The following is a 23,539-nucleotide window of genomic DNA, read 5'->3' on the forward strand; positions in this document are numbered from 1 at the left end:
GAGCTTTTACAGCCCTCAGCATTCTCTGATTCCCCCAGGGCTTCCTAATGCCACCTGATAAATCTAGCCCCCCTGACATCCAATTTAGGTTACATCTCCTATGGATAGGGGTGAGGGCTGCTCCACACTCCATCCCCAAGAAACCTCTGCCACTCCTCAGCCTGTGGAAGACTCCTTGTGCTCCCAGATCACCCTTCCCTTCAAGGCCTCCATGCCCTGTGCCACAAGGCTACCTTGTTGCAATGCCAGTCTCTGGTTCATCCTCTGTTATCTCCTCACTCTTCCTCTCCTCAAAGTCTAGGTGAAACATCACTCCTTCCTGAAGGCTTCCTTATGCTCTTCCCTACGTCCTTCACTTAGAATCAAATGTACCAGTTCTGTCCTCCCATCGCACCACTGTGAAGATGCAATGGGAGAGGCAGGAAGAGAAAGCAAATCCGACAATAACACCATTTGAGCTCAAAGCAAAGAAACCTGATAGCAGCCGGGAGTTGACCTTGGTTATTTTATCCTGACTGGATGCCAGATTGACAGTTAGGTCCAGTTCCCTGATTGCAAGGACTGGGAACTTTCAACATGATAGTCTTGGGCTTGGCACAGAGCACAGCACTGAGTATATACTCTGAAAGCATCTGTTGGTTGAACAAAGGAACAATGACTCCAAAATATCTGCCCATGCTTAGAACCTCTGTGTTGCCCTGATATCCTGAGAGGGACAGAAGTATTTTGCTCATCTAGAACTGGGAAGCCAGGGTGATGCAGGAAACTCAGGGCATATAAGCACAAGTTGGAGGAATAGAGATGTTTAACCTAAAGAAGATAAAATTCAAGGGAATTTGATAAATGTTTCTTTCAAATAGTTAAAGAACTTTCATGAAGAGAGTTATGATTTATTCTGTAGGATACTGGAATCAGGATCCAAGAAGTTTCTAAGTGGCAGATTTCAGCTCAGCCCAAAGAACTAAAGTTGGCAAGCTTTTAGAGTAGAAGAACCCATCTCAGGAAGTATTAAGTTCCCCATCATTGAAGATGTTCAAGTACCAGTTGGACCCTTCTCTATGGGGGATACTGTAGAAAAGTCCCTAGCATCTGATGGGAGGTCAGACTAGAGCCCCTCCAAGGTCCCATCATCCTCCAAAGCCCATGTGTATAAATGATAAACAGTCAATTTTTTTTAATCTAACATGACCAAATATATTAGAGTTATTACCTGTTTCCTGGTAAATTTCATTAGCTTTACTCTTGGAAAATCAGAACTTTGAACATAACCATGTTTTGGTGATTCGAGTAGAATAAATTCACAGTCAAGTCCCTCAAAATACTTGCTTGGAATTTTGAGATCATCCTCCAGAAGTGCTTTGGATCCACCTTCTTGAACTGTGAAATTCTGTACCTCCAGAGGAATCCACTTAGGGATGATATCCAACAGAATTTCCACTGCACTCACCACTTGGGAATCATTTATCACATCTAGGGAAAAACGATCCTGCTGTTGGTCGGGCGCTGTCTGCACATAAAGAACCCTGCCATCATCAAGATCCCGGTGTGTGAATCTCAAAGCGGACTTTTCATCTGCACCCAAGCTGCCACCTTCTGGTTCAGATATTTGGAGGTATCCATGCCTTGATGGAGAACTGACTATGAACTCTGCCTCTGGAGGAATATTGGCTTCATTTCCAGCCTTGAGTCAACACACCACACACAAAACAAAACAAAAAAAAACATGTTACTGTGTGTAAGAGTCAAGACTATTGATGACCCTAATCATTTTCTATTCATGTCCACAAATGGTTTAAGTTACATTCAGGGTTCATACACAGTTAAACCTAAATCTGATCTATTACCTATGCCAATATTTTGAATATCAGCCCTGATCACAAAGAAAAGTAATAGTGAACAATCTAGAGTAGCTACAAATGTACTAACAGATCATTACACATAGCAGGAAAAAAAAAAAAACAAAACAGGATTTAGAAGGTTTACGTGAAAGAAATAAATTCTATGAGAAAGAATAAATGACTATGGAAGAAACAGTAGTGGGATCACTAAAATTGCAAGACCTTAGAGAAAAGTTTTTTCTCTACCCCACTTTAACCAGCTCAGCATTTTCCATATATTTTTAATTTATTGATTCAGCAAAATCCATCTCAATACTGTGACTGCAACTTATTTACAGTCACTGAAGTGCACATGCCCCCTTGTGGTGGAACATATATTAACACTCTGAGCTCTTGATAAAAATTTGAGAAAAGCTAGGAGGGGCCCTATATTCCCTTAGTCAGAACATCCTATGTAGAAAACTGATTTTCACTTCAACTCACTTATATTTTGTATTATTGGTTGCATTTAGTAAATTTTTTTACTGTCCTGAAGTCAGCTTCAGAGGAGCCTGCACTTGTGGCCAATTGTCATTAATCACAGCTCATTCTCCCACACACTTTATACAGGACACCTTCAGAAGAACACTTCCTCTAACTCTGATGAACAGGGCGGGTCCCCCTGGAAGTTTCCAAATAGAAGCCTGAAGAAATGGGAAGGTTGTGGCCTGAGCCCCGGTATTCCACTGGTCTTAGCCAGTTTTATCTATTCATCTCCAGAATGAAGCCACATTCAGAACTAAGGAAATAAATTGTGTAATATAATCCTCTGCTGTTTTAGGACTGTTTTAGGACTCCTTTTTATATTTTTTAAATTACTACATCATAATATAGTATGTCAAATTAAACAAAGGTAGTTGGCCATAATATATACAACCCTCCCTTATTCCCAGTTCATACTATACTAAATTTACACAAGCACATGAATACGCGTGTACATAGCTTCAAAATAAGCTTATGTCCCATTTCCAACTAAAGGAAATTGGCAGCATCAAAGTCATGAAACCACTCAGCTTTTCTTCTTTAACGGCTTCTTTGCATTTTTTTAAAGTCACCCACCCACTATGTCTCAATCTGCAAATATAGTGACATGTCATTACTTTCCATAGAATCTGTAAAGTTAATCAATTTCAACTTTCCATGTTGAGGACTCTTGGTGACTTTTGCATTGAAAGATCTAATTGCTCAAGGTTTGAAAAATAACTCAGATTTTATAATTAATTTCCCTTTGTTAACAGGAGATAAATCTACATAAAAATAGCTTTCAGAAGTAAACAGAATATCCACCCCTGTGGTCCTAGGAGAATAAGAATACTTGGTGTTTAGATGATACCCACCTGGAGCCTTCTTCTACTCAGTCGCACTGGTTTTCCTTCTTCAACTACAAGGGTGTTTCTGTGCAGGACCTGGGTGTGAGGCTGCTGACCTTCTGAGAACACCTGAACACAGACACCCACTTCTAAGTGTGTATCTTTCACTTTCACTGTCAGGTTGAACATGTCAAAGTTGCCACTGCCATTATGCCTATAAACCACTTGTCCTCGCTTCAGGTCATGCTGGGAAAATGAGTAAGACACAGAATTGTTGACCAGGACTCTGCCATGTTTTGGGGGCTGCACAATATGGAATTCAACCTCGAGATCTGTTCTGACATCTTGGTTTGTGGTGACACTCAGGTTGGCTGTGGTGAGGCAGCTGTCCTTTCCTCTCTGTACAAGCAGCCCTGTGTTGTTGGCTATCTGGACATAGGGGTCTGACACACTGACCTCAAGAAGGGACGACGTGTAATGGACACCATCAGTTACAAACAGCACGAAGCGGGCAGAGTCTGCTCCCCAGTGCCTGAAGAGCACATGTCCTTCCCTCAGGTCTTCCTGCCTGAACTGGTAGAGTTTCTGAGTGGGGTCATTGGTTCGTACCAAATCTCCATTTGGGATGCCCCGCCGGGTGTAGAGCAACTGCCCATCATCAAAATCTAAGTCAGGGTCATGGTAACAGAGATCTTCCAAGGTCAACAAGCGCTGGCCATTCCGTACGACATGGAAGACCTTATCTACCATGCGCACTGGCCTCTCATCATTCTTTAACTCCACTGAAACAGTGACTTTGATTTCTGTAGACAATCGCTCTGAGTCAAGATCCCTGGCTACTCCCTCTTGGCCTGAACCTTTGGCAGAGGCCACAAGAAAGAATTCGTCATACTGGGTCTCAGAGTCATCATGAATATACATCAGCCGTTCACCCACTATGTCTTGATCAGTGAATGTAGTGATACTGTCATTACTTTCCAGAGAATCTGGAAAGCTAATTAATTTCAGCTTTCCATGTTGAGGACCCTTGGTAACTTTGTATTGGAAGATCTGATTGTCCAAGGTTCGAACAAATAATTCAGATTTTGTGATTAACTTGCCTTCTCCTTCTTTTACAAGCAATCCCTTGTTTGTTAAAATAATGTGTGTCCTATCTGTTTTGAAGTTTATTCTGAAAGTATAGTCATTTGATTCTATGTGTTTTGCAATAATCAAAAACCTAAAAGTATCCTGGGAGTCTTCCCTTGGCCTCTCCTGAGGTTCATAACTTATCTTGGAGTCAGTAATATCTTTTTGGCTGAAGGTTGAGTTTGTTTTGAGAATTTTATCACCGTGTAGCAATTTTCCTTTCTTAGGTGGGGTCAGTAACTTAAAAAGTAGCTCCCTCTTGGCTACTTCCACACCCCATGCTGCAGCCTGCAAATGATCAGAATTCAATATTTGCTGGTTTATGTTACTGACCTCTAGGGGAATATTTTTCAAAAGTGCAATTTTCAGCCATTGTATGGTCACAGGAAATATGAGCTCTTTGCTGACTTTTCCTTCTATGCTAACTTTAAATTTAAAGTGATCGGTAATATTTTCTTGCTGCAGTTCTTGGAATGTACTATGGTACCGGACCCTACCCCGATCAATAGAACGCTGAGAAAAGGTCCTAACTTGTTTCCATTCTCCACTCAACCCTCTACGCTGAATCTGGCCAAACTGAGGTGGGTGAGTGATGTCATAGCGAGCCTCCATCTCATGTCGTTCACCATTAACTTCCACTGACAAGTTACTCCCTGTGATCAGAACGGAGCCCCCTTGTGATACAACCACACCAGTCCTATTGGCCACTTCAAAGTCCCAAGGAACAGCCATGACCCGTAACACGGCTGTATTGCTAACCAGCTCACCATCACTTGCTCTCAGAACAATCCGCGAGTTGCGGTGACCCCTGTGCACATAGAAAATGTTGCCATCTCTTAAATCCTCATGTGTAAAGCTATTAATGGGTCTCTCAGGATCATTGGCATTTTCTAAAAATCCAGCATCTGAATTGAAGCTTCCAAGAACTGAAAAACTAAGACTTGAAGACACTGTGTCAGGGTCTGACACCTGTATTACATTTGGGGTCAGTTGTTTCTTCGAGTTCTCAAACAGGACCAGCAAATTTCCTTCCTGGAGCTTCAGGTATGGGGGATCATTCACTGGAATGACAATAATGTTAAACACTTGTGGAACATGGTTCTGCAGGTATGACGGAATTTCCTTCTTGCTATGGAAAGAGATGGAAAATGTGAAATGATCCGTAGGTTGCTCTGAACCATCATGCACATACCACACTTTTTCTTGCCACAAATCTAACAGAGTAAAAGTCTTCTCCATTTCTGGTTCAGGGGAAACATCTAATTGAATGAATCCATGAACAGGCATTTCTTCTATTTTAAATAGTAATTGAGAATAATTGATGTCCAAACCCTTAAATTCTTCATTTACATCTACATGCCGTGGTTCCAATAGGGCTCGTCCACCTTCTTGGACCTCCAAGTTATTCACAACCAAAAAATGGCTACTTTCATCTTGGAAGTTAGTCGCAGGAACTGCAGTGGAATGGGAAACTTCTGACTGAAGCAGGGTTTCCATCACTGTTGTAGAAGGATTAGCATTATCAACACTCTTGATTTTGCACCCAGCAGAAATATCTTTGGAAATAAGGGCGTCCCTTAATGCTCTCTTTTCTGAGTTGGTTTTCAAGTCTCTTATGCACCCTTTCAAAGAGATTCCTCGAGCAGATTTTCTAGGCACAGAGGCCAGTTCTAACCTCTTCACTTTTTCCCACATTCGAGTATCAAGACCTCCCACCAAGAGGGGGCCTTTGGACACAAATGGTTTGCTTGGCAAAGGCAGCAAAGTCCTCACCCTTTGTGCATCTACCACTAAGTCCATATACCTCTCCCTGAGTTTGAGTTGAATAACATGCCACTTGTTGTCACTAACTAAGCTAAAAGAAGAAAGCTGAATTTTGCTTTCATTTCTTCCTCCATACGCCTTCAGTAGACCCTCATATATTTCCAAGGCGACAAAATCCCCTTCTCTTCCTGACTGAAATAAAAGCAAGGCTTGTTGGGTTCCAGTTTGCAATGCAAATTCCAATAGCCCTTCCCCTTGAACCTTCCATTCTGGAAAGGTGACATAGGATCTAGAGCTAAAGAAATTGATGGCTTCATCCTCTCCTGCAAAAAACTCATCATTGCATCCTAGTGAGACCTCAAAAACCTTCTTAAAACCAGGATAAGATCTAAGGGACATAAGGATCTCTCGCTGGTTAAATATGACATCCTCCATACATCCACGGAAGTTAGGAATATTTCCATCTAGGTAAGGCACATTGAGTCCCCCGTGGCCTCCTATGTAGATTCCGTGGTGAAAATTCAAATTATGCACCCCACCAGACATTTGGCTAGTTGTCTCATAATGTTTGTCAATAACCAAGAAAACATTATCCTTAACATAATACAGTTTCACCGAATGCCAAACCAAGTTGTCCATATGAACTCTTTGCTCAGAAAGGAGCACTTGTTCACCTGCACCCAAATGCATTCTCACCTGAAAGAGAAAGAATCATGATTAATAAATCTCATCTCATTTCTCCAAAGTATTTTATTATGAAAATGGGACTGGCACCCTAAACTTCCGGGAATAGTCATTTGTGTGGCTGGGGGCAGTTGGCTTTGTGGTTGCTGGTGTGATTTGGCCCCTTATGGGGAAGACTAAGAGGGTTTGAGCATGGCAGAAGGAGACACCTTGGTATCAGTGGATTACAAAATTTTGAAGAAGGTGCAAGTGGTGGTTTTCCACAAGTACACTCAGGCTGAGGGTAAAAAGCTAGGATTGGCAGGCTGGGTCCAGAACACTGACTGGAGCACAGTGCAAGGACAATTGCAAGTTCCTATCTTTAAGGTGCATCACATGCAGGAATGGCCTGAGACAACAGGAAGTCCCAAATCACACATTGACAAAGCAAATTTCAACCATGAGAAAATCATCTTGAAATTGGATTACTCTGATTTAGAAATTGTGAAATAATGGCCTGAATTTAAAATTTCCAATAAAAACTTAGTTTTGGTTTTTATTATTAATAGAAATAGAACTATTCTGTGTTCAATATTAGAATTGTTATTTTTGTATCAGATATTTGTTACTGTGTGTTCCATGTGTGATGGAACACAACTTCACACAATTCTAATAAATAAAAACACATTAAAACAAAAGATAAAAAGAAAAGAGAACAGGACTGCTAGGGTTTGAATATGGTTTGTCTCCACCAAAACTCATGGAGTTTAAGTCCCCAATGCAGCAGTAGAGAAAGTTGTTGGGGATTTTAAGAAGTGATTAAGTCATGAAGAGGAATTAATGCTTTTCTTAAGGGAATAAGTCCTCACTCTTGTGGAACTGGATTAGGTTTTGTAAGAACAGATTGTTAGAACAAGTTGCAAATTGGGAGGGGGGGGCGGGTTGTTAAAAAGCAAGCTCAACTCCTCAGCTGGATCTCTTGCTTTCCCTCTCACCATGTATCCCTTTCACCATGAGGCCCTCACCAGAAGCAGAGCAGATGCCAGAACCCGGTCCTTGCACCTCTAGAACCATGAGCCAAAAGTGCAGGGATTTTGATATAGCAACAGGAAATGAACTAAGGGTCCTCACACCAAGAGAAAGAGAGAGAGAGAGAGAGAGAGAGAGAGAGAGAGAAGGAGAGAGAGATATGAAAGCTCTTCCTACACTTGTAGATTTCATATTGAAGTTTGAAAATTTTAGGATCAGAATATTTAGGACATACTGGCAAAACTGAAGAAGATTTCACTCTATACAAATATGTCACTTTGTTCTCGTGAGTTGATAGTAATTGACACATACAGATATATTTTTCTCTTTCTCTTTCACTTTTCTCTCTCTCCAGTAATCTATATTTTAAGGATATATTTTTTAAACCATACCCGTAAGGTTCCTGCTAGAAGTTCTATTACACAATAGTCATTTTTTCCAGCTGCAAGAAAAAGTAACCCCTGTGGCTTGCTGGTTTGAAATTTTAATTCAAGAGATAGCTCAGAGGAAACTTCTAGGATGTTGAGCTCCACATAGCTTTCACCATAAAAAGATGCTATGGGGGGGAAAAAAGCATAAGTTAGTAAATTTATTACACAATGACTATTTTACAGTATGCAATCATCCCTTTCAGGAACTGACGCTGCTAAAGAAAGCTGTCTTGCCCAAGGCCAACCGGGTTTTCTGGGGTGGCCCACAGACCCAACATGGGTGTATAAAGTGTTCATCACTTATTATTCTCTCACCCTAACTCAGGACAGTGCCAAAGGTCATTTCTTCTTCAGAATTCTCAAGAGGAGCAGCCAAGGCTTCCACTGCGAGTAAACTGTAATTCAGCTTCTCCCTCTATCCAAGAAGCTTCCCCTCCACGAAGATTGATTCTAAGAGCTCTGGCTAATAAACTTCCCACATGCTAAGTTCCATCTCAGATTCTTCTTCTCCAGGAACCTGACTTGTGACCATTGGGACTGGAAGTAGCCCGAGAAAGCAGATGCTGGAATGGGATTTGGAGCTAAAGCATCAACCATCCAAATGGTGATTAGGACTCTATCACCAGGGACAGGTGAATCACAGAGAGCCCTGGCAATGATATAATTTCACTGGTGGCAATTATACTGGTATGGTGTAAGAGTGTAAGGGAACACATTAGCCCAGCTATAAAATGTCAAGCTATGAAAAATATAGAGCAAATAATAACTATGAGGACAATGGAAGTGGTTGCTTCCCAACAAATTTGAATAAAACTTTGGGGAAATACAAGGAAAAGCTAAAACAGATTAGTTACCATTACTAGTTAAGTGTGAAATCCAGAAGGTGTCGATGGGAAAATGCAATGTCCTTCTCATCTACAGCAGGAGGGCAGAGAAAGGGGAAACTCAGACCCAGGAATTGACACCAGATACAGTTAAAGTCCCAAATGGGAAGGCTTGTTCTGACAAGGCAAGTAACTAGTTAGGAAGAAATGGGACCCCGACACAAGGAATGGGAACATATGGGTTGCTGCATTCAATCATTTTTAGTCCCTAGGCCCTCTTGTACCCTTGGAGTCTGCAGAAGTGGCTCATTTCCCTATTAGGCCAGCACTCCCCACTTAAAAAGGATGCAGAAGACTCTCTTCACAAAACAACATGTGACCTGCAAAGATAAGACCCCATTTCTCTCCTCCTGGCCACTAGACCAAACACAAAGGTTAATTTGCAATGTAACCTGGGTGGGGACATGTTAGACTTGATGCACAATAGCTGAACTCCTAAAAAAGATGCAAAACCTACTCAAAATAAACTTCTAGTATGGGGGTAGGAGTAGAGGAGGGTGGAATACACATGAGACTGAATGTATCTGACAAGGAACAGGAGTATAAGGTTGATAAGGGAAAGTTTTTAGATTTTGAAGCACTCTTGACAGACATGAGGTACAACATATAACATCCTGGCAAAGTCTCCTTGAAATGATGTGAACTCATGCTAAGATGGCTCCTAGAAGCATGAAAAATGCAGTGGACCATTATAAATGAGATAGACATAGCATTGTCAGGGCATATGGTGGGAGAAGAGATTATAGGGATGAAAGTGGTGCATCCTAGATCAAGCATGAAGAGGACCAGAAGTCATAAGCAAATCACACCAGACGGTTCCCCAGATCTTATGTCATCCACCAGTTTTGTGCCTGTACCCTTCTCTCAGCTCGCATAGCTGCGTAGAAAGATTCCTCACTACCAGCTAACGAAGGAGAAAAACACTTGGCTTTGAACGAGTCAGCTTCATCTTACAGACAAAAGCAAAAAATGGGCTCTAGCTGCACTACAGCTCCTTTCAGAGCAGCCATGAAAAATTCTAGTAAGGAAAATTCCTCCAAATGAATAGAACTGAATGGTACACCTAATTGTCCACTTACTATGGAACGAGAAATGTTCAGAAGTTAGAATATACAGACTCATCAATAGTGGCAACTGAACCAGCCACATGATCAGGAGCCTAAAATGAGAAAGAGTGAAAGATCAGGAACAAGAAGGGCTGAAATAGATATGAGCATGATGCAGGAAGAGTTTTATATTGCATAGTAATGCCCACCAGAAAATGCCTACTACACAATTTGTATTGAACAACCAGGCAGAAAACGTGACTTGGCCTGTCGACATCACCCAGCCATTATGCCACCCCAAAGTAGGTGCAATGGTTGCATAATGAAGTAGCTGTGATGGAGGCAAGAGTGGGGTCTATATATACACCCTGCTTTATGGGCTCCCTCTTGTCAAAGCTTTCCTACCTACTGCTACTGCTGAATATCCAATGTACCTCCACAAAGACTAACACTGAGTTCCCAAGATGTCTCCAGTTCTTGAGGAGATCAATTGTTCACTGGGTGGCAAGTTCACTGCAATCAAACCTTTCTCCTTGGCATGACCAGTGGTTCATTTTGACAAAAACAGACACATATCCTAGGTATATGTTTGCCTTTCTATTCAAAGCATTGAAAGGAGGGGAGCCTTCCACACTTATTCTATAAGACAAGCATTACCCTGATATCACACCATGTAAGGATATAACAAGCAGCAAAAGAAAACTATAAACCAATATCCCAAGAACAATAATGCAAAAAAATCTCAACAAAATACTAGCAAGCCAGATCCAGCAACACATCAAAATGATCATTCACCATGACCCAGGTGGATTTATCCCAGGGCTGCAAGGATTATTCAACATATTCAAACCAACAAATGTAATACATCATATCACAGAATAAAAGATGAGAATCATACAATCACCTCTACAGATGCAGTAAAAGCATTTGATAAAGTTCACATTCCTTCATGATAAAAATCCTGAACAAATTAGGTATAGAGGACCACACCCCATATAATAAATGCTATATATAACAAATCCACAGTCAACATCATACAGAATGGGGAAAACTGGATGTGTTTTCTCTAAGATCTAGAATAAGCTAAGGGCATGCACTCTCACTGCTCTTATTCAATATAGTACTGGAAGTTTTAACCAGAGCAATTAGATAAGAGAGAGAATTAAAGGGCATATGATTGGGAAAAGAGGAATTCAAACAATCTTGTTTGCAAATTATATGATATTATATATTTAAAAATCTACAAAATTTCACCAAAAAAGTATTAGAATTGACAAATGAATTCAGTAATGTTGCAGGATACAAAATCAACATACAAAAAAATTCAGTAGCATTTTTGTAAACCAACAACAAATTTTCTAAGAAAGAAATCATGAAAGCCATCCCACTCAAAATAGCTACACACACACACACACACACACACACACACACACACACACTGTGAATGACTTTAACTAAGGGAGTGAAAGACCCCTGTAATTTTAACCACAAAACACTAATGTGAGAAGTTGAAGAGGAAAGGAACCATCTCCCATGTTCATAGATTGGAATAAACCATATTGTTAAAATGTCCATACTATCCAAAGCTATTTACCAATTCAATACAATCCCCTTCAAAATTCCAATGATATTCTTCACAGAACTAAAAAAAGAAAAAGTCTTGAAATTCATAAGGGAGCAAAAAAAAATCCCAAATAGCCAAAGCAATCTTGAACAAAAAGAAAAAAGCTAGAAGTGCTACCATACCTAATTTCAAAACATACTATGGTCTATAGTAACCCAAAACAGCATAGTATTCACATAAATACCATGACACAGACTCAATGGAACAGAAAGGAGAACCCAGGACTAAATGTAGGCATCTACAACCAACTGATTTTTTAAAAAATCACCAAAAACATACATTGGACAAAGAACAGTCTCTGAGGAAAGGTGCTGGAGAAACTGGATGCCCATACACAGAAGATTGAGATTTGACCCCCTATCTCTCACCCTAGAAAAATCAGCTTATATGGATAAAAGACCTAAATGTAAGTCTGAAACTACTAGAAGAAAACATTGGGGAAACACTTCTTCAAGACATTGATATAGGCAATAAAATTTTGACCCCAAAATCATAGGAAACCAAAACAAAAATAGACTAGTAGGATTATACCAAACCAAAAAGCTTCTGTACAAAGGAAACAATTAACAGAGGGAAGAGACAACCCACAGAATGGGAAAAAAATATTTGCCAACTATTTGGCAATCTGACCAAGAATTACTATCCAGAATACAAGAAACTCAAAAACCTTAGCAACGAAACAACTAGTAACCCAATCAAAAAATGGGCAAATGATCTGAATAGACACTTTCTTCTATTATTCAGAAGAAATACAAATGGTCAATAAATAGATGAAAAATGCTCAAAATCACTAGCCAACAGGGAAATGCAAATCAAAATTACAATGATATACCTCATCTCATCCCGGTTGGAAAGGTTATTATCAAAAACTAACAAATGCTGGTGAGGACTGTTAATGGGGATATAAATTAGTACAACCATTATGAAGAACAGTGTGAAATTCCTCAGAAAAGCTAAAAATAGATCTACTATGTTATCCAACTATCCCACTTCTGGACTTATATAGAAAGGAAATGAAATGGGCACACTAAAGAGATACCTGCACATCCACATTTACTGCAGCATTGTTCACAATAGCTAAGACATGGAATCAGCCTAGGTGCTCATCAACAGATGGATAGATAAAGAAAAATGTGAAATATTATTCAGACAGAAAGAATGGAATCTTATTTTGCAGCAAAATGGGTGGAATTGGAGGACATCGTGTGAAGGAAGACACAGAAAGATAAGTATCACATGTTCTCTCTCATATATAGAAGTTTAAAAAAAAAAGCCAACCTGAATGTAGAATAATGATAACTAGACGCTCAGAAGGAGGCTGAATTTCATCAGTGCATGCAGTAAACATGTATTAAAATATATTGAACCCTATTAATGTGCAATTAACCTAGAATAGTCAACAAAAATTTAAAAGTCAATCTTAAATAAATAAATAAAGCCATTAATGATTAAGATCATTAAAGTTATAATGAAAAGCTAAGATCATTAAAGAAAAAAGCAAGCAATTACAGACCCACCATCTGAGTTTATCCTCTTGGCCTTCCCATAGCAAATCTCCCCACCTCAATGTTTGACATGCTTAGAGGCTGTATTGTTAAGTGTTCAAAACCAGGAAATGTTTTCTAAATCATAAAACCTACTGCTGAGAATGAATAAGTAACATTAATAAACAATATCCCTATATTTTCCCACGTTTCACCTCTCTGGCACTAAATCAATTCCAGTCCCAGCTGGTGGCCAGAAATTTCCATTGCTTCAGGAGAAAAACAAGGAAGTAGATTAAAAACTTCTGGTTTGACAGCCTGAAGTCACTCCACTCACAATACTTCCAAGTTGACCCTAATTTGCAGCCTCTAATATGAATCTCAAAATAACAATAAAGGAGAAATACAAACACAGGTGAAATTGACTCCTGGGAAAAGAAAGGTGATCCCCACCTCCAATGAAGGAAAGAGTGTGGCTTCAGTACCAGTGGAACAAAGCAGGCTGAACAGAAATCAGAGATGGCATCCTGGTACTGTGCTGAAACAAAAGGTGGAATGGCTGGATGGACACTAGAGTTTGTAGCAAGGTAGGTAAAATACTTTTACAGGAAGGTGAACGTTCATATTGACCTGCAGTTTCTCCCAGGAGGGTGGTTCTTTTGTTCATTATATTCACCTTAGAATTGGTTCTCATTCCTTCTTCCAAACTAGATCTCTCTGGGTTTTTGTTTGATTCGAGTTTTACATTTGTTTTGGCTTTTGATTTACTATTCATTGAGCACTTACTATGTGTAGGTATTGTCAGGAACTCAGGTACAGAATTAATCAAACAAAGAGGCTTGCTTTCTATCAGAGAACACTGCTCAGAAAGAAGAGTGCACCTAAGTAAAGTCAGGGAGTTGATAAGAAGAGCTCATCTGGGGCCAGCTAGGGTATCAGGCAGGGAGCAATGGAAATGTCTAGCAGCTCTCCCAGGCAGGCTGAAGTACTCCCTCCCAGGTACAGGCTATTCTGTCCACAAATGAGGCTGAGCAGTTTGTACTAAGGGTTTAAAAATGAACACAAGAGACTGTTAATCCAGCAATTACAGTTGCTTGGTAATTAATTGGGAAATGTAGACAGCAGCAGAAGTACTAGGCCTACCTAGTCAAGGGGGGTGGAATGAGGGGATGTCAGCAGGACAGTGGCTACTGAGAAGACCTAGGTGGGTGAAGCAGATAGGAGAGGAGAGAGAAAAGAGAGAAGAGAGACAGGTGAACAGGAGGAACTGAAGGTCTGGTCCACAGAACACAGTATGAGGAGGGGGCGCTTACACACACACACACATACACACACACACAAATGCAGCATCTGGCTACTCAATTCACAGCCCTTATAATCCCTGTTTTCTTTATTGGCTTTCTTGTTTAATATCCAGCCTCAGTACCACCTCACCCCAAAGTGAATGTAAGATCCTGAGATCGGCAGGATCTCGCCAGTCTTGGTCACCACTTAATTCTCTGTCTAGAACAGTGTTCTGCACATGTCAATAAATATGGCCTTGGAAACTAGGTGAAAGAGTTTGGACTCTGCAAAGAGGTCTAGGAAGGAACCAATAGGTAAATGCCACAATCAGATCGCAAGTTAGGAGATGACTGTGGCTAAAACCAGACTCAAAGGAGTGACGGGTTGCAAGGAAACAGAGCAGAACAGGGTAAGATCAAAAGATATGTAGAAAGTAGGACTGTAGAGGAGGGAAAGGGGGCAATCCAAACTGATTTCCAAATTTCAGGTTTGATATCCACTTACAAGATGGGGAAGCTGGGAAGAGAAGCTTTGGTTCTGTTTTTATTTGATTTTCGATGCATAAACAAGAAATTCTCAATGAAAGTTTGGGAAACTACCTACTCATTCACCAACAAGATTCCTATGGGCAGAGGGCTACTCACAGAGGGCCTTAAGGAGGCTGAATCCTGCTATGCACATAACTGAAAGCATTAAATAGCTTTCAACTGGAGAGAGACAAGTCAGTTGTAGGTTTTAGAAAAATCTGTCTGGTGGTTGCTCAAGGGGAAAAAAAGGAGTGGGAAGAAAACAATTCAGGAAGTTTTTTTTGAAAAATATTTCAGAACAATTTGCTTTCATGGAAAAAGATAATATAATACTTATATTATAAAATTTATATTGTGCCTCTTTATGCATTCTCAATCTTCCAAATATGTTATAGGGATATTACAAGTATAAAAGCTTATTTTTAAAATTAAAAAGAACAAGAACAAAACTTCTCTGCTACACTATTTGCATTATGCAAAGTCTTAAGAGGAGAACTTACTTAGAAAACAGCTCTCACACAAGCAGTTGAGATTCACAATGTCACTTGGAAAAGAAAATCACATTTTGCCCTACAAATCTATTCTTAAGACTTGAAAGAATGTTTTATTATGGTGTCAGGGTTGTATGCTAACCAACTGAAGTTGAGTATTTACTCAAGAGATCATTAACATTATCCTGAACCTCCAAGAAAGCAGAAACCTACATGGAAGAAATAACTTAGCACAAACATTCAGTATGCTCTGGGAGACTCACCCTCCTTTATTCATCAAAAGTTAACTGCAAAAAGAAAATTTCTAAAAGTCCTTGCCCCAAAACTTGGGTCCTTTACATTTAAGTCAGGATAGAAAGTCAATGAACCAAGATATATTTGCTCCATGGCCACAGGGCAAGTAGTTGGCCAGAGGTTCAGTGGGTTGGAGTGAGGGGCAGCTCTGGCACCACAGCCCTTTACTGAAGGAGGGCAGAATGTGGAGGATAGCAGGCCAAGGCCCACTTTGAGGATGCAAATTTTGAGTTTCCAGATAGAACCAGAGCAATCTATAGCCCTGGACTTCGCTACTAAAGAACAACCCACCAGGCTCTCAATTATCCCTTCATTATCCAAATAAAAACCTCCACCCAACTGCTCTGGGTAGGACCTCAGGTTGTAAAGGTAGCAGTCACCCATTCCTTAACCTCTCTCAATGGAGGATTCCCCAGTGCACTGTGAATGGCCATGCAGACTATTCCCAGCACAACTCCAGGGGGCGCTATAACTATAGTCTGATGCTAGCAGCACCCCCTGGGTTTGTCAGGGAAGCAGTCCTGGTGCCCAGCCTGTCTTGCTTGAACTGAGAGCTTCTCCCTTAGAGCAGCAGAGCCAGTGTCCTATCCTGGATGCTCCATGTGCAGTGTTTGTATGTCTCTATGTTGGTTCCCCTGATAGGATGGGAGTTTTTCAGGTTCCAGGTTCAAGCATGGATGTCAGTGCTGGAGCCAGACTCTTTAGGGAGAGAAACTTCTCTGAAGTACTCAGACTGAAGCTGACAAATCTTCCCACCCCTGATTCATTTCTGATGGCAACTGCCATCGTAGGCCCCTGTCAGAGTTACATAGCCCCTATATTATCTTTGACTAGTACAAAAACTCCCTGAGTAAGTTTCCTATTGCTGTTGCTATAACAAATAACTGCAAATTTAGCAATTCAAAAGAATACACATTTATGGGGCTGGGGTTGTGGCTCAGCAGTAGAGCGTTCGCCTAGCCTGCTCAAGGTGATGCATTCAAGCCTCAGCACCACATAAAAATAAATAAATAAATAAAAGTTTTTTTTAAAAGTACATATTTACAATCATACAAGGTCCTAAAGTCTGGGATAGGTCTCACTAAGCTAACAGCACGGTGTCTGCCTGCCTTCTGAAAGCTCTTGAGGAGAATCTGTTGTCTCCTCTTTTCCAGCTCCTAGAAGGCACCTGCATGTCTTGGTTTGCAGCCTCCCATTAGCAATCACACCACTCCAACCTCCAACCTCCACTTTCATTGTCTCCACTCCTCTAATTACATTTAAGTCCCTCCCAGATAATCCTACGAAAATCTCTCCATCTCAGAATCCATATTTCATTTACATACGCAAAGTCCCTTTGCCACATAATACAGCACATTCACACACTTTGGGAATTAGGAAATGAACATCTGTGGCAGGGCAGGGAGGTTTGGGCCTCCCACACTCCCTAGAGGCATTCAGCCAGTCACCAATATTTTGAGGTTACTATTTTTTGTAGGTTACTGGAGTAAGTGCTAGGAATACAGTAGGGCAGGATTGTTGGTAAAGGGCCACAGGAGCAAAGGTTTTGGGGTTTTCTGTTTTGTATGCCCTATACAACGCTGTTTAAAAGAAAATAATTAAACCATATTTAAAATAAAAAATCTGAACATTTTGGCTAGAAAAATCAGGCCACTCTAGGACTCATTCAGCTTCAAGGCACAGCAGCCACACATGTGCTGTGGATGCTCTAACCACAAGTCCCCACCCCTCTGTGTCACCTCTGCCACACCAGCTGCTACATGGCTCACTATGACTCACTAGCTCCTGCAAGAATTTGGATTTGGGCACTCACAGCTTTAGGGCACAGATGATAAAGGAGGTGACAATATACTTACTGCAGAGCCAAAAGAAATCATTAAGACTTCTAGGATGGTTATCATTAAAAAATAAATAAATAAATAACAAACAAACACAAGAACTTGGCCAGGCACAGTGGTGCACATCTGTCATCCCAGTAGCTCAGGAGGCTGAGGTAGAAGGATCAAAAGTTCAAGGCCAGCTTCAGCAACTTAGTGAGATCTTCAGCAACTAGAAGAGACCCTGACTCAAAAAAAAAAAAAAAAAAAATTAAAAAGGGCTGGGGATGTAGCTCAGTTATAAAGCGCCTCTGAGTTCAACAAATAAATAACCAAGAACTTAAGTTTTTTTAATCTTTAATTTACAAACAAATTAGTGTCCCAGCTAGTCTGGCATGTGAAGTGACCATCTGTCTCACCTGCAGTAATGCAAGTCTCCCAAGGGAAGACGGAACTCCACAAAGCAAGGTGACACAAAACCTGCATGCTTGCCTGGTTAACTGGGACTCACAACTATATTATCTCCCTGTGACTAAACCACTCTGCACAAAAATGCTCAGGTTTTCTATGGTCTGGGTGTATTTGTCCCCAAGGTTTCATGGTTTAGAAGCTGTTTCCTCAGAAGTGGGGCCTAAAAACATTCCCTCTAAAATCTGGAACAAGACACGGATGCCCTCTCTCACCACTTCTATTCAATATAGTTCTCGAAATACTGGCCAGAGCAATTAGACAGACAAAATAAATTAAAGGCATAAAAATAGGAAAAGAAGAACTTAAATTATCACTATTTGCGGATGATATGATCCTATACCTAGAAGACACAAAAGGGTCTACAAAGAAACTACTAGAGCTAATAAATGAATTCAGCAAAGTGGCAGGATATAAAATCAACATGCATAAATCAAAGGCATTCCTGTATATCAGCGACAAATCTTCTGAACTGGAAATGAGGAAAACCATCCCATTCACAATATCCTCAAAAAAAATAAAATACCTGGGAATCAACCTAACAAAAGAGGTGAAAGATTTATACAATGAAAACTACAGAACCCTAAAGAGAGAAATAGAAGAAGATCTTAGAAGATGGAAAAATATACCCTGTTCATAGATAGGCAGAACTAACATCATCAAAATGGCGATATTACCAAAAGTCCTCTATAGATTCAATGCAATGCCAATCAAAATCCCAACGGCATTTCTTGTAGAAATAGATAAAGCAATCATGAAATTCATATGGAAAAATAAAAGACCCAGAATAGCAAAAGCAATTCTAAGCAGGAAGTGTGAATCAGGAGGTATAGTGATACCAGATTTCAAACTGTACTACAGAGCAATAGTAACAAAAACAGCATGGTACTGGTAACAAAACAGGCGGGTGGACCAATGGTACAGAATAGAGGACACAGAAACCAATCCACAAAATTACAACTATCTTATATTCGATAAAGGGGCTAAAAGCATGCAATGGAGGAAGGATAGCATCTTCAACAAATGGTGCTGGGAAAACTGGAAATCCACATGCAACAAAATGAAACTGAATCCCTTTCTCTCGCCATGCACAAAAGTTAACTCAAAATGGATCAAGGAGCTTGATATCAAATCAGAGACGCGCCGTCTGATAGAAGAAAAAGTTGGCTCCGATCTACATATTGTGGGGTCGGGCTCCAAATTCCTTAATAGGACACCCATAGCACAAGAGTTAAAAACAAGAATCAACAAATGGGACTTATTCAAACTAAAAAGTTTTTTCTCAGCAAGAGAAACAATAAGAGAGGTAAATAGGGAGCCTACATCCTGGGAACAAATCTTTACTCCTCACACTTCAGATAGAGCCCTAATATCCAGAGTATACAAAGAACTCAAAAAATTAAGCAATAAGAAAACAAATAACCCAATCAACAAATGGGCTAAGGACCTGAACAGATACTTCTCAGAGGAGGATATACAATCAATCAACAAGTATATGAAAAAATGCTCACCATTTCTAGCAGTCAGAGAAATGCAAATCAAAACCACCCTAAGATACCATCTCACTCCAGTAAGATTGGCAGCCATTATGAAGTCAAACAACAAGTGCTGGCAAGGATGTGGGGAAAAGGGTACACTTGTACATTGCTGGTGGGACTGCAAATTGCTGAGGCCAATTTGGAAAGCAGAATGGAGATTCCTGGGAAAGCTGGTAATGGAACCACCATTTGACCCAGCTATTGCCCTTCTCAGACTATTCCCTGAAGACCTTAAAAGAGCGTACTATAGAGATACTGCTACATCGATGTTCATAGCAGCATAATTCACAATAGCTAGACTGTGGAACCAACTTAGATGCCCTTCAATAGATGAATGGATTAAAAAAATGTGGCATTTATACACAATGGAGTATTACTCAGCACTAAAAAAAGACAAAATCATGGAATTTGCAGGGAAATGGATGGCATTAGAGCAGATTATGCTTAGTGAAGCTAGCCAATCCCTAAAAAACAAATGCCAAATGTCTTCTTTGATATAAGGAGAGCAACTAAAAACAGAGCAGGGAGGAAGAGCATGAGAAAAAGATTAACATTAAACAGGGACGAGAGGTGGGAGGGAAAGGGAGAGAGAAGGGAAATTGCATGGAAATGGAAGGAGACCCTCATTGTTATACAAAATTATATATAGGAGGATGTGAGGGGAAAGGGAAAAAAATCAAGGGAGAGAAATGAATTACAGTAGATGGGGTAGAGAGAGAAGATGGGAGGGGAGGGGAGGGGAGATAGTAGAGGATAGGAAAGATAGCAGAATACAACAGTCACTAGTATGGCAATATGTAAAAACATGGATGTGTAACTGATGTGATTCTGCAATCTGTATACGGGGTAAAAATGGGAATTCATAACCCACTTGAATCAAATGTATGAAATATGATATGTCAAGAGCTTTGTAATGTTTTGAACAACCAATTTAAAAAAAAGAGGTAACTTTTAAACCATTCTTTAAAAAAAAAAGTGGGGCCTAAAAAGAGGTCATTAGGTCATTTAAGGCATGACCATCAGAAGAGATAAAGGTAGTCTTTGTGGGACCCCAGTTAGTTGTGGAGAGAGAATTGTTATGAAAGAACAAGACAGGCCCCTCACCAATTTCTCTCTGGTTTCTTCTCTCACCATATAATCTCTTACTCTCGGACATGGTCTCCCATGATGCCAACTGCCATGAAGCCCTCATCAGAGTCAGCACCACAATCTTTGAAATTTCAGCCTCCAAAACTATGAGCTAAACAAATCTATTTTCTTTATAAAGTATCCAGCCTTGTATATTCTGTTATAGCAAAAACAGACTAATACTAGGTGCTTTTAAAATTCCTGCATACAAATCTTAAGATATATTCAAATAACATAAGGGACAGTAATGCAAAAGAATGGGCAGTGCTGGCAGTTTTCTTCCTGGTCAAAATCCTTTTCAGCCTGTTACAAGGCAAAAGTAGTAATATACTAATGAGATCTGATAGGAAAGTAGTCAAAATCAGAAATTACTGAATCCAGCACTCTGTGTATATGTACCTTCAGAAAGTGGCTAGTGACGATGTATTGATTTACAAACAGACATACAGTGGGTTTGTGATACAGATATTTTTACTGAGACATCTATTTGCCAGACAGGTGGCTTCCTGACATAGAGACTTGCCAAGCTGAAGATAGAGCAGTTTGTGTCCTTCAAGGACTGACAGCAGAGCTCATCAAAGCTGTGGAATAAGCAAGAAAACTAAATTCAGACCACACATCTGCCTACTCAAGAAAATATTCTTCCAAGTACCCCAAAGCAGACGTTGGTAAGACTTTGGCATATATTTGTCACGTGATCAGAGCCATAGATGAAGAACATATATGCTAAAGTTTATACTGTGAAATTCTTTATTCAGTAGAGCTCCTAACTATATTCTTTCTCTCTAACTGGATCTCTAACCTATTGGCTCTTCCTCAGTTCAATTGCATGGAAAGGCAGGAATGGAGGCTAATGAGTAAGAAAGAATGGAAATGAGTGTTTATTGAATGTTCTCAGCCTGTCAGTCCGTCTTTCATAGTATTATATTCAAGCCTCTCAAGAAGCTATTATCATCTCAATTTTATAGAGGCAAAATCAAGACCGGGAGAAGTAAAGTAACTTGCCCAAAGTCACCAAAAATATAAGACAACACCAGGATTAAAATCCTAGACCGTATGACTCCAACACCATGGCCTTCCCATCACCCTACACTGCCCACCCACCATCAATCTGTCCCCAGAGGTCACTCATTGCCCTCCAGGATCTCCTACAGGATTTCCTATAACCAAATCTTTCCCATCAAAGCCACAGTCACAGCAGCCCCAAGTCCCTTGGCCTATCTACCCAGGGAACCAGGCAGGAAAGGGTAGAAAAAGGAGAAAAGGAGACCTAGAAAGGAAGAAGCAGAACTGGGGAAAGAATCCTCCCCCAACAAGAAGGGTGAGGAGTCGCTACTTGGGTCATGGCTGGAACACTTCTCTAAAGCTCCTTAGAAAACTATCAAGCAATTGGGGGCAGTATATTTGGCTAAGCCTAAAATACAGTGTAAGTCTTCAGGTTTTAATCCAAATACTACAGAGATACAAGTCTTTTTTTTTTTTTTTTTTGAAGTGTTCTCTTTAAATAAAAAGTCCAGGGTCTTTTGTTGAACTGAATTCGATTTCAAAGATTCGTGGAGGGCAAGAAGGCCCAAGTACAGAGGCACAATCACATTAAAAAAAATCTAAATATGTTCTTATTAGAAGCGCCATAGAAATATAAGGCCGGTCTACCTCATTAGGCCTCCAAAGTTTAAGCTCTACATGGGGGGGGGGGGGGCCTTCTGGGACAATGACCCAGTGAACAAAGAATTTTGGGAAGTTTCAAAGCCCACAAAGCCCCGAGGGTCACGTGCAGCGCAGTCACTCTGGCCAGCGCTGGGGAAGGGCAGAACTAAAAAGGATCAGAAGGGAGGACTGCAGGAGTCGCTCATTCTGCCTGTTCAAGTGCACCCGGAGGCCCACTCTAAAACCCAAATCCTAGGGCTCGACCTCGGGGAGGTGAGGAACAGACCCGGACTGGGATCGCCCTGAACCGGCCCAGCATGAGGGGCGCGGAGCTGAAAGTTCTCCGCGGAGGCGCCGAGGCCACCCAGCGGGGCCCAGCAGTCTCCTCCCCGAGCCGCCCAGCTCAGGAATGCGGCCCGAGAGTCGAAGTCTGGGTGGCTGAGGGACGGACGCGGCCCGGCGCCTCCCGGGGACCCCGAGCACCGCAGCGGGCTCTCTGCCCCGCGCCGCCCCCTGCTCGGCCTCCCTCTCCGCACGGGCTCACGCGCGCAGCGGGCCGGGAAAGGGAAGTGGGGGCGCGTACCTCCGAGCGCCCCGCGCGCCCCGCAGAGCCCCAGGCAGGCGGCAAGCAGGACAAGGCGGCGGGCCCCGAGCCGCCCCATCCCGCCGCAGCGGCCGGCGCTCACTCCCAGGCAGAGGCCAAGCTACCTGCAAGACCCCTCCCCACCGGCTCCTGCGAGCGGAGCCTGGCTTGGGGACCCGCCTCCAACCGCGCGGGGGCTGGACGGGGGCGGAGAGAGCCTCCTGCAACCCGCAGCTGCTGAGCCCCATCAGCGCGCGGGTCCCAACTCCGGGCTCCGCGGGGCGGGCGGGGTCCTCCGGGCGGGGTCCTTCCCCCTCCCCCCCTCCACGATTGGTTAAATCTAACGCGGCTGGGGTAGGCTCCACGGCAAAGAGGGCAGAGAGTAGGTGGCCCCTCGCCCTGCCCGCGGTTCTGCCACGGAGTTAAGTGTGTTTGTGTCAACAGGTGACAGAGGAGGAGGCGCCAGCTGGAGGAGTTAGTGGGAGGGAGAAGGATTCCTGCAGGAGGTGGGATCCTAGCCCA

The 23,539-nt window shown here is 41.6% G+C and overlaps 2 protein-coding genes across 4 annotated transcripts in view; one reads left to right on the forward strand and one right to left on the reverse strand.

Moving 5' to 3' along the window:
- The window catches only part of LOC124100681 (chondroitin sulfate proteoglycan 4-like), a 68,566-nt gene extending 45,282 nt beyond the window's left edge, over window positions 1–23,284 (reverse strand). For 2 of the 3 annotated variants that reach the window (XM_046456266.2, XM_046456262.2), the window contains exons 1-4: window positions 23,018–23,284; window positions 8,164–8,327; window positions 3,215–6,775; window positions 1,211–1,681 (exon numbers count right to left, since the gene is read on the reverse strand). In XM_046456266.2, coding sequence (XP_046312222.1) covers window positions 1,211–1,681; window positions 3,215–6,775; window positions 8,164–8,327; window positions 23,018–23,096 — 4,275 coding nt within the window. In that variant the 5' untranslated portion in view covers window positions 23,097–23,284. The remainder of the gene's footprint in view (window positions 1–1,210; window positions 1,682–3,214; window positions 6,776–8,163; window positions 8,328–23,017) is intronic. The other variant, XM_046456264.2, reaches the window with a different exon arrangement.
- LOC124100683 (acylphosphatase-1-like) lies at window positions 6,956–7,255 on the forward strand. Its single transcript, XM_046456268.1, has one exon. It carries the CDS (start codon window positions 6,956–6,958, stop codon window positions 7,253–7,255), a length of 300 nt encoding a protein of 99 aa, XP_046312224.1.
- Window positions 23,285–23,539: the final 255 nt, after the last annotated feature.

This window comes from Marmota monax, unplaced genomic scaffold (genome assembly GCF_021218885.2).
Source record: "Marmota monax isolate L192 unplaced genomic scaffold, Marmota_monax_Labrador192_F-V1.1 WCK01_AAM20220418_F8-fsc00037, whole genome shotgun sequence".
In the NCBI taxonomy this organism is placed as follows: Eukaryota; Metazoa; Chordata; class Mammalia; order Rodentia; family Sciuridae; genus Marmota; species Marmota monax.